General features: G+C 45.7%; 1 protein-coding gene across 1 annotated transcript in view; it reads left to right on the plus strand.

Annotated features, from left to right (window-relative positions):
- Positions 1-3,410: 3,410 nt before the first annotated feature.
- Positions 3,411-11,923, plus strand: part of PRKCH (protein kinase C eta) — a 116,779-nt gene continuing 108,266 nt past the window's right edge. Inside the window, exon 1 of the mRNA XM_075614839.1 lies at positions 3,411-4,195. Within this exon, the coding sequence (XP_075470954.1) occupies positions 3,833-4,195 (363 nt within the window). The 5' untranslated portion in view covers positions 3,411-3,832. The remainder of the gene's footprint in view (positions 4,196-11,923) is intronic.

Consider the following 11,923-nt stretch of genomic DNA (forward strand, 5'->3'; position numbering starts at 1 on the left):
AGCCTCCAAGGTCCACGGCGATTAGTCAAGTCATTCTTTCCAAATATTTTTCCATGTGTGTTTGCCTAAGACATGTACAGTATTTTTTAAGGCAAAACCAGCATGGGGAATAGGGAGATATGTCATACCTAATGTCACCACAGGGGGGTAGATATTTATGACGATCTACATCAGGGGTGGCCAACTCTGGTGCTCAAGAGCCACCAGTAGGTCAGGTTTTCAGGATATCCCTGCTTCAGCACAGACGGCTCAATAAGTCCCTGCTTCAGCACAAGTGGCTCAATCAGTCCCAGCTTCAGCACAGGTGGCTCAATCAGTGGCTCAATCTTCGACTGAGCCACTGATTGAACCACCTGTGCCGAGGCAGGGATATCCTGAAAACCTGTCCTGTTGGTGGCCCTTGAGGACTGGATTTGACTACCTCTGGTCTACATGCAGCAAAACTGCATTGAAGGAGCACAGGTTTGAAGCAGGGGGTCTCTGTGTTAATTTTAGCTCTGGGGACCCCCTACTTCCCGACATACTTACCTCGCAAGGGGGTGTCGGTATAAATATCCTGCGACACATTGGTCAATAGGAATGTGCAAGGGATGACGTCACGGCTTCCTATTGGCCCGCAGGACACGGGATATTTATAGCCGCCATTACGATAGCCCCGACTAGCCCCATCTGGGCTGCTACCCGCACCCCTTCTGAGGTAAGTATCTCAGGAAGCAGGGGGTCCCCGGAGCTAAAATTAACACGGATCAGCTCCGAAGACCCCCAGCTTCAAACCTATTTTTTTTAAACACGCACACAAAAATGGGCCCCAGGAGTGCCCCTTAAATACCGGTAAAAATGTATCAGCACTAGTTTTATCAAGAAGAATATTTGAAAGAATCACGCATTCAGATGGCACGTTTTGTGTTTGATTCATCTGGAATTCCAATGTATGAGATTTGCAGCTAGGAAGCTTTGAGATGTCCCTTCATAATCGCTGTGATTCCAACACATTTTTATCCCCATCTTGCAGCCAAGAGCTTCTTGCAGTATGCTAGCAAAATGTAGATGACTTCCGTTTTTTTTTCATAATAGTGGAGTATAAAAGTATGAATGGCACAGAGAAATGGAATAGGGAACTGATGTTCTCCAGTTCACGTAATGCAAGGTCTAGTGGTAACCCACAGAACTTATCAGGTAGCATATATCCTGCAAATAACAGGAAACACTTCTTCATTCAGCACCTCATCCAGCCAAGGAGCTCAGTGTGACTGTGAATAGTATTAATCCATGAGTGGCCAACTCCAGTCCTCAAGTGCCACTAACAGGCCAGTTATTAGGGATATCCCTGCTTCAGAACAGGTGGCTCAATCAGTGGCTGGTTCATAATGACTGAGCTACTGATTGAGACACCTGTGCTGAAGCAGGGATATCCTGAAAACCTGACCAGTTGTTGGCCCTTGAGGACAAGAGTTAGCCACCCTTGGATTCATCGGTTTAAACAGGATCTCCTCTTACCTCTCCCATATTACTTTCAGTGTCTCGTTTGCTAACACCTCCTCTTTACAATGCATGTGATCTCAGACGCGCTATTAGAGAGGATTGGGGTTCCTTACAATGCACCTGATCTCAGACACGCTATTAGAGAGGGTTGGGGTTCCTTACAATGCATCTGATCTCAGACACGCTATTAGAGAGGGTTGGGGTTCCTTACAATGCATCTGATCTCAGATGGGCTATTAGAGAGGGTTGGGGTGCCTTACAATGCATCTGATCTCAGACGCGCTGTTAGAGAGGGTTGGGGTTCCTTACAATGCATTTGATCTCAGACGCGCTATTAGACAGGGTTGGGGTTCCTTACAATGCTTCTGATCTCAGACGCGCTATTAGAGAGGGTTGGGGTTATTTACAATGCATCTGATCACAGACAGTCTATTAGAGAGGGGTGGGTTCCTTAAAATGCATCTGATCTCAGATACGCTATTAGAGAGGGTTGGGGTTCCTTACAATGCATCTGATCTCAGACGCGCTATTAGAGAGGGTTGGGGTGCCTTACAATGCATCTGATCTCAGACGCGCTATTAGAGAGGGTCGGGGTTTGTTACAATGCATCTGATCACAGACGCGCTATTAGAGAGGGTCGGGGTTTGTTACAATGCATCTGATCACAGACGCACTATTAGAGAGGGTTGAGCTTCCTCCGAATATCACAATATAAAATATAGGGTTTCAAAAAACCCTGGATAATCACATCCTAAAACTGTTTAAAACAGTCTCCTCCCAGTTCCTTAACAAAACATTTGATGTGTCATATCTTCCCTTGCACCTGTTTATTTCCCAACCGCTCCTTCCTAGTATCAGTCGTAGGATGGTATATGGTGAAATTGTAGTGTTGTTATTTTAAGACACTAAATGTGCCAGGGCAGAAGTGTCGCTTGCCAAGTGTGGGCCCTAACAATGACAAATAGTCTGTATTAGGATCTTAATAGCTTCATTTATTTCCTACCTTCTTCAGTGATGGAGCAACTCGAAACGCGTCTACAAGCTAATCTACACGATGCATGCCCATTACAATACTAATACCGGAAATGCCATTTATCTTCCTACTTTTTATTGAACTAAATTTATATTTGTAAACATATATAAAATAGCTAATTTACCGCTGAGCAGATTACACTGAACTAAATTAAACATTTTCTACGAATGTGTAAAAAAAACAACAACATAGACCTCCAGCAGTGAAAGTGTTAATCGTACAAATACCATTTGGAAACCATTAATTCACTTAACCCTATTGTTGCAAAATGCATTGCTTCCCCTATGCCAGCAAAAAGGTTGAGTTAAAATACTGCAAGGATCCCTGTTTTATTCAATTAACTTAATCTTTCTTATACCTCATGTACATCATACAAATATATAGAAGCTACACAACACCTATTATTTGGAGTTTCTAGATTCCTTTAACCAACTAAGAGCCACACAGAAGTGCTAGGGCTTCAACTAACCTTACCCTAAACCTTTTAATGATTGTAAGCTCCTCGGAGCAGGGACTCCTCTTCCGAAATGTTACTTTTATGTCTGAAGCACTTATTCCCATGATCTGTTATTTATATTATTTGTTATTTATATGATTGTCGCGTATTACTGCTGTGAAGCGCTATGTACACTAATGGTGCTATATAAATAAAGACATACAATACAATGCAATGCAAGCTAAGGTTTTGAAAGCTGATGATAAGGTGGGTAGCTATTTATAGGGGCAGTCCCGTCTAGGAGCAACACGCACTAAAGGTTAACCCTAAATCTTGCCTTTTACAGAAATCTGACTCATATTGTTACTTTGTAAACACCAAGCTGAGAGGAAGGTGTACAGAACAGACACACACACACTTCCTCCCTGAGCTGACCGCTAGGGGCAGTGTTCTGCTGTCACTCCCAGGTCGCGGCTTCCTGCTTCTCTCCGGGCTCTCAGCTGCACACTCCCTGGATCCTGCTGCCTGTGAGCAGCACTCAGAGTTGGGGAAGCACCAAGGGGGAAGAGTTGGGGAAACACCAAGGGGGAAGAGGTGGGAAGCACCAGCAGCCGGTGAGCCAGCCCACAGCCCCCTGTGCGGAGATAGGGAGGGCTGCTTATAACTTTGTTGCAAATGCCCCACCTGGCTCCACCTTGCAGGCACCTTAGGTGACTTGGGGACCAGTAGCACCCCCACCGTGCACCTGTGGGGATGGGCAGAGGAGAAGCAGCAGGTGCCGAGTGAAGTCCCCCAGCAAGGAGGTGGTAAGGCACCTGTGTGGAGGGGGACCCTCTTCTAGTTGCCCACCCCCTGGGGAGTGGGGAGAGGGGGGTGTCCCTATGGCTGTGAGTATGAGGTTCAGTGGCAGCTTGAAGTTGAAGATTGGGGAGGCGGTGGGGCTGCAGCCCACCCGCTGGTCCCAGAGACACTCCGTGTTCAGGAAGGGTCCGTGCCTGCTGGACCCCTATGTCACCATCAACGTGGACGAGTGCAGGATCGGGCAGACCAGCATCAAGCTGCAGACCAACAAGCCCACGTACAACGAGGAGTTCTGCGTGACCGTGACCGAGGGCAGCAAGATGGAGCTGGCCGTGTTCCACGAGACCCCCATCGGGTACGATGACTTCGTGGCCAACTGCAGCCTCAGCTTTGAAGAGCTGCTGAAGACCACCTCGGGGGCATCTGATTCCTTCGAAGGCTGGGTGAGTGGGCACTTCATCATTAACCCATTGAGGGTGGGGGGGAGGGGGTTGCTATGTGATGCCAGCCCTTCTGGCAGTGAAAGGGTTTATACAAGGGGTCGGGATGGCCCTCAAGGGCCACCAGCAGGTCCAGGTTTTTAGGATGTCCCTGCTTCAGCACAATGACTGAGCCACCTGTGCTGAAGGAGGGATATCCTGAAAACCTGATCTGTTGGTGGCCCTTGAGGACTAGAGTTGACCCCCCCTGGTTTATAACAACTGCATGAAATATTTAGTGTGTCATGTATTTATATAGGTAGCTATAGGGAACGTGTTGAATACTGGGGATTTGAGACAATGGGGCTGATGTAGTTATTTAAAGTTTGGTAAAGTTGAGTGCGTGCAAATGGCACAATTGCGTTTTCTATAAGTAATCAATTTTAGAGATGTTAATACACAAAATGCACGTTACAGAGGTTGGTACAATTACACCTGGACAGGCAGCGTAGGAGCATCTGCACCGAATTTATTTAAACGAGCTTGCACCTCTTTTTGCATTAGGGTCCAATTTAGAGTATACTTAACTCCTATGTTAAATACAACCTCATTTTGATTTAGGCGCTATAGCAGGGGTGGTCAACTTAAATCCTGAAGGGCCACCAACAGATAAGGTTTTAAGGATATCCCTGCTTCAGCACAGGTGGCTCAATCCTTGAGACAGAGAATCCCGGTGTTTCACAGAGACCAGGAATGGGACTTCTTCGACTGAGGCACTGATTGGGCCACCTGTGCTGAAGCAGGGATATCCTTAATTATGACCTGTTGGTGGCCCTTCAGGACTGGAGTCGCCCAACCCTGCGCTACAAAGTTGTTGGCATCTGGTCTAAAAGGATGCTAAAGTTTCATTGCTGCAGTTTTCCCCGGACATGTGTAACATCTGTCTCATACACCATGTTCTAAAATGGATTTTGGCTCTAGGTCAGCCTGAACATGATCTAACATTTCCAGGATATGCATTACATCCTCATCAGGCATCCCAAACAAACTCACCGGAGCCCTATATATTATTTCCATCCTTCTCCTGCCTCTCGGTCTGTTATTCTGCAGAGCATTCCCTGCCAGGTAGCACCCGTGAAACAATACAGCACCGAAAGCGGCCATGGTACATCAATGCCAGTGCTGAAATTCATGCGTTTCGATTGGTACGGATTTATTTGCGTCTTATCTACGTAGGCGCACAGGTAATGTGCCTTCCTAAACTAAGAACAGCTGTAAAACATCATCTACATTGAACGCTAATGCAAGAAATGTGCTATTTAACAGGTACACGACCATGTTAAAATACAATGGTTATAGACGCGTACGCGTCGAGACGTAATTTTACCGACCCCCCCCCCTGCTTCAATTTCTTAACTTTAAATGATTACTTATTATTACGGTCTCATTTTACAGTCCCTAGGTCAGGGGTGGCCAGCTCCAGTTCTCAAGGGCCACCAACAGGTCAGGTTTTCAGGATATCCCTGCTCCGTCACAGGTAGCTCAATCAGAAGCTCTGTCATAATGATCGAGTCACCTGTGCTGAAGCAACTGTGCTGAAGCAGGGATATCTCTAATACCTGGCCAGTTGGTAGCCCGTGAGTACTGGAGTTGGCCACTGCTGCCCTAGATCTATGAAAGCACCAATTAGTTGTACTTACATACAATTAGGGAGAGGTGAGCAATGAGACACAGGTCTGTCTTCCCCTGATTTGCACTGGGATGAATGATTTTTCTTAAGCTACGTTTCTTGGGTGTCCTAATAAATAGGAGCAGTTGGATGTTAAATTCAAGAGACTTATGAGATAAGCGCTCCCACTTCAAAGATAGTGCTATCGCCAGCTCCTTAGCAAGAGTGGGTAGCAGCGAGTTCTAAAAAAAAATAATAAAAAATAACTATGCCTTTTTTATTCTGTGACTCTCAATACTGAGCAAAAAACTCTGTACAACCAAATATTTGCAGGTATCATTAACCCATTCACTGCCAGCGGGACCGAGGGTTCAATGGTAGCATCCAGTGACTATAATGTTTGCAGCCCTCCGTGCTGCGTTGGTTAGATCATTGCTTCCGGAGACACGACCGTGCGTTATAGTGCCTCTTGGCAGGAAAGCGGTTAAACTGCTAGGTGAAGTCAATGCTCATCATGTGATTTATTTGTCTACATCTCTCGGCTGCAAAATGAGGACAAAAACCAGCACTGTGTATTTTAAAGGGGGGAACACAATCCCTTACTTTCAATGCCATTTCTCTTTGCTAAATCTGCTGCTGTTTTTGTTTTTTTGCACTGGTTCTCCAGCTAGATTTGGTGAACAGAACCCAAAGTGTTAGTTGTTTGAGTTGTTATTTAATTGAACAATGATGGGAACGATGTGACAGCCTTTTGTTGATGCCCCGTGCCATTTCGCACTCCGAGCTGGCGTGCCCCATGCTTGTTTACTCAGAGTTTTGTGCCACATCGGACCTGTAGGATTTTTTTGACGCAGAATGGCGAAAGAAAGTGGCACCCAGTTTGATCCATCTCCTTATTGCACCTTAACTTGACCTATTGCTCCTCATCACAAGACATGGGGTTAAAATTGGAGCAAGAGCCTTGATGCTTCCCAAGAAAACAATGGTTTTTGGTCCCATTTGTTCCAAATTGCCTTCGTACCTTGGCCCCATTGAGTACACGCTCTAATTCACATTTTGAGTGCACTCGACTTGGTGGGACTAATGATTTGAAAGTTAAGTCTTTTGGAAGTTATAGTAGAAGGGTCCCTCAACTTTGATACTTTCATCTTAATTGCGATGCTAATCGTGATTTTAACAAAGGTAAATCATTCTAAAATTGTAGGTCGTTGCACAATTAGTACAACAAATAACACACAATAATAAATGATCATACGTAGAAACCAAAGATCCATACATTGTAACTGCAAGAGCTGCTTAGGGCCATAAGGAATTTCTTAGTCATCTTATAGCCAACTCCCACCAATACATTGAAGATGTCCATTCATTCCAGCTAGTGACGTGTGCAAGGACACAAGTGACGTAAAGTCAAAAACATGCACATAACGTGGGACTAAGCAGCAAATTGTTGCCTCCTATACTGTGTGTCTCATCCTGTCAACAGCTTGTGCATGTCTCAACTTTATTCTCAGATGCAGAAGACAAAACCATATTCCAGGCTCACTGGACAGTCATCAGTACTCCACACTTGTTGAACTGGGGTTCTGTGTAATGCAGTGTTTCCCCAACAGGTCAGGTCTTAAGGATATCCCTGCTCCAGCACACGTGGGTCAATCAGCGGCTCAGTTATTTTGACTGAGCCACCTGTGCTGGAGCAGGGATATCCTAAAGACCTGACCTGTTGGGGTTCCCTGAGGACTGGAGTTGGGAAACACTGGTGTAATGTATAGATCTAGAAGGTCCTTTTTGCTGCTGCGGTCTTTAGCAGTATCAACTTGTTGTAAATTCTGTAGTTTCATTCTGGAGATGTTACAATTCACCTTGATAAAGGACCACTAAGGTCTGAAACGCGTTGGTGTGCTTTGTAACTGATTTTTGACCCATTAAATAGCTTCATTTTGGGAACGCATACCCTGTGGTTTATTGGCTGTTTTTTACAGCATTGGAGATAGTGCTCCGTTCTTTTCCCTCTCCCTTTCTGTGGAGATGTTACTGAGAGTTTGTCACTCCCATTAACCTTGCTGGGGGTCTGGCGGACCACCGTACTTCCGCGTCATGTCAACGCTTTTGGAGTGATCACATGATGCGCGCTGGGGAGGAGCTGCACATCCGTTTGGATCGGGTTGGCCTCTCCATTGGAGCGGGCAGCCGGGTCTGGCCTTAGAGAGCGAATGATGTACCTGGTACATTATAAGGACCTCTGGTGTGCCAGGGCCCATGCTGTGCCATGTACATAATTGAGACACTATTCAGATTACGGCGATGGCGGTAGCCATGGTAACAGCGAATGCCGGTAAAATAATAAAAAGGGGAAAACTCATGAAAAATGTTTGTAACAAAAGCAAAAGAATAATACAGCATGACATAAAATCAGTTTAGGGTCTGATAGTTTTTTGGGGTGCTGGGAAAGTGCTGCATTGCAAACCCCGCTGACACTCAAGCGGCTGAACGGCAGTGTAGTGATTCAAAGAACGGACAGTTTCCTGTGCTTTCTTATACTATAACGGCAGAGAAACTTGTAGAATAAACAACATGTAAAATGCTGTGAGGGGTCTGTCTAAACCTAGACGTGTTTCTTCACCTGTTTAGAGCTAGAGGTGAAGTTTGACAGTGATATTTTCATTGTTACGATGTTGCTATTTAATCACAATACTATCGACTGTTCTTTGAACTTCTATAGTTTGCTTTTTGGCAGATTTAATCAGTTAGATACGATAGCACCCGAAATTGCACTACGGTACAGAAAGCCCCATTGAAGTTAATGGGGCTTTCTGTGCAATACTGAATAATCTTGTATATTAAAGAACGTTTGGTTTTGCTGAAAGATTGCATACCACATATGCCAACAAGTTATGTTAAGCAAAAAAAAGTGCCCAAAAAATCTCTACCGTACAGAATACACTAAAGAAACCTTGTTTATTAGTACATTCACATGTCTCGGACACTACCCCACACTGGTCTTACTCCATAGTCACACAGCACGTTTAATGCGCCAGGCAAGAGCTTTCGGGGATCCACTGGGTACTCATTTGCATGTCCCTACCCAGAATCCCTGCCTGCAGCTTAACCACTCTGTCGTGAGAATGGGGTGAATTAAGGAGGTTTGGGGGCCTGTGGAAGACACGCAGACACATGCATCGGCATCGTACCTTCCTTGTAATTTGTACAGTGGAAGGTTTTTGTCAAATATTTACCCACAGTAAGACTACGGCGCCAGTGCCTGCGCTGCTGTAGCCAGCGGGGACATGGCTACTAATCATACTTCCCTCCAAACCAATGTTTTTTAGAATTCACAAATTAATTTTCCTGTCTGCCTTTTCCCAGTAACCTCGTCGTTGCCTGGTCCAACATAAACCAAATTGACTGCTGTATAATGTGCCCCAGTTGCCTAAAACCATGAACCTGTTTGGCCCATGGGTTTATTTTGGAAACTGCATAAGCGTGGTATAAACTAGCCTAACGCACAAGGTGCCCCTGCGGGTTTTCTGTTCAGAGTAGTTTTACATACCTGTACTTCTGTACAAGTATAAGATCGCGGCAGTGGCATGTGGGTCTTCTAACTTCCCCAGTTATCCAGTTTTGTGTTTATGCCACACGTACGGTAAAAAGTAAGCATATTGTCAAGGCTTTGCCTGTGGAAACTAATCTATGTGGCACAAAGCAGACGTTTGCCTGGTCGCCCAAAACTGATATCATTGTCGCAGTGAAATGAGCTGAGAAAAACCCAACTGGATTATCCAGAATTGTCTCCAGTTTTCAATGGGAAAGACCATCGTATTCTCAAGCCCACTGCTTGGTGGAAATTAGTGCTTGTGATATATACAGTTATGAAACAGTAGCTGCAATTAAATCAACCACATTTACTAAATCTGTTATTGGGAATGATTTAAAAGAATTACTTTCTAATTAAATTCTGTCAGTGGTTCTATTATTTCTAGGATTTACCTTTCTCCAAACCAGTGTTTTTCAACAGGGGTTACCTGGGCATCCCTAAGGGCTACCTGCAATTTTGAGGTCATTTGAAAATTGTTCCAAATACAGAAGAATTTACAATGCATCTGATCTCAGACGCGCTATTAGAGAGGGTTGGGGTTCCTTACAATGCATCTGATCTCAGACGCGCTATTAGAGAGGGTCGGGCTTCCTTACAATGCATCTGATCTCAGACGCGCTATTAGAGAGGGTTGGGGTTCCTTACAATGCATCTGATCTCAGACGCGCTATTAGAGAGGGTTGGGGTTCCTTACAATGCATCTGATCTCAGACGCGCTATTAGAGAGGGTTGGGGTTCCTTACAATGCATCTGATCTCAGACGCGCTATTAGAGAGGGTTGGGGTTCTGCAGAATTTTACAATATAATGATGGTGTTCCTTAACCAAAAAAAGTTTAAGCACTGCTATAGGCAGCAGCCTCTTTTATTAATTTCTCTCCATTTTGTACTCTAACAGATGCATTGTACGCCTTTCATAGTTTATTTCCTTTTTTTTATTACATGCAGTATTGTTTTAAGCACATTGGATTTTATTGTATTTGTAATATGGGTAACAGTTTGTGTATAATTTGTCTTTTTTAAATATCTGTCTCTATATTTTCCCTTAATTTCTGTAAACTTAAAAAATCGTAAAACCATTTAAAAAATAAAATAAAACATGTAATTCTCTCTCGTGCTTTAAGCCTAAGTGTAGCTTTCACGTATTATCATTTTTTGCTTTCTCACGTACCTGGACTCAAACCAAACGATAGGTGTAATTTCAGGGTTTCAGAACACTGTTTTGGGCCCGCAATTAATTTTTCAAATTATTATTTTTCTTATTACTAATGTACTGGTGAAATTGGGAGGTGCAGCCCTGAATTAGTATAATTTAATTCAATAAATGATGTGCTACATCTATTTAGGAATTAGATAGGTGTTCATATTTCAATGACATGGTGACTCCTCCTTGTAGACTTTTCTGGCTATTAAACATTTTATGTAATGGTAACACACACAATACCTAGTGAATGACTGCAATAAGTTGTTATAGAACAGAGGTGGCCAACTCCAGTCTTCAAGGGCCACCAACCGGTCATATTTTCAGGATATCCCTGCTTCAGCACAGATGAGCCACCTGTGCTGAAGCAGGGATATCCTGAAAACCTGACCGGTTGGTGGCCCTTGAGGACTGGCGTTGACCACCTCTGTTATAGAATAAAATGGATAAGCAGAACAAGGAAGACCCTCAGGATAGTATTTTCTGGTTATTCACTCTTCTTCCTCTATTGATATTTAGAATACATCTACTATATATTTCTGAAAGCGTCCTATGTGGCTATGTCTGTATGTCCCTCCCTGGGTCCCTAGCGGCAATCCCATTGGCGGAGTGACGGGCAAAGGACGGACACACACACACACACACACACACCCCTCTGTCCCTCCCCCCCCCATCAGGTGCGCCGCCCTGCACTGGCTCCCAGACGGAGGGGAAGCGCGGCCCTCCTGCCCCTGCCGCCAACTGCAGGTTCCTCCCCCCTCGCTCTCAACCGGCTCCCGGAAACATGGAGGGTAAGCGCGGCACGGCCCTCCTACCCCAGCCGCCAACGCTCCCTTACCTCCCCGGCGCTCCCTTAACTCCCCGGCGCTCCCATAACTCCTCGGCGCTAACTTAACTCCCCGCCCGCTGGGGGGGCCAAGCAGCCTCCTCGGATGTGTGTGTGTGTGTGTATGTGTGTGTGTGTGAACAATTTGTGCCTCACTTTCATGCCCCCCCTACCCCTGCCCTTCCCCACCCCCCCTACCCCTGCCCTTCACCCCCCCCTGCCCTTCACCCCCCCTGCCCTTCACCCCCCCTGCCCTTCACCCCCCCTGCCCATCACCCCCCTGCCCTTCACACACCCCTGCCCTTCACCCCCCCCTGCCCTTCACCCCCCCCCCCCCTACCCCTGCCCTTCACCCCCCTATCCCTGCCCTTCACCCCCCCTACCCCTGGCCTTCACCCCCCCTAGCCCTGCCCTTCACCACCCCTACCCCTGCCCTTCACCCCCCACCCCTACCCCTGCCCTTCAC

The sequence above is a fragment of the Ascaphus truei genome, chromosome 9 (genome assembly GCF_040206685.1).
Source record: "Ascaphus truei isolate aAscTru1 chromosome 9, aAscTru1.hap1, whole genome shotgun sequence".
In the NCBI taxonomy this organism is placed as follows: domain Eukaryota; kingdom Metazoa; phylum Chordata; class Amphibia; order Anura; family Ascaphidae; genus Ascaphus; species Ascaphus truei.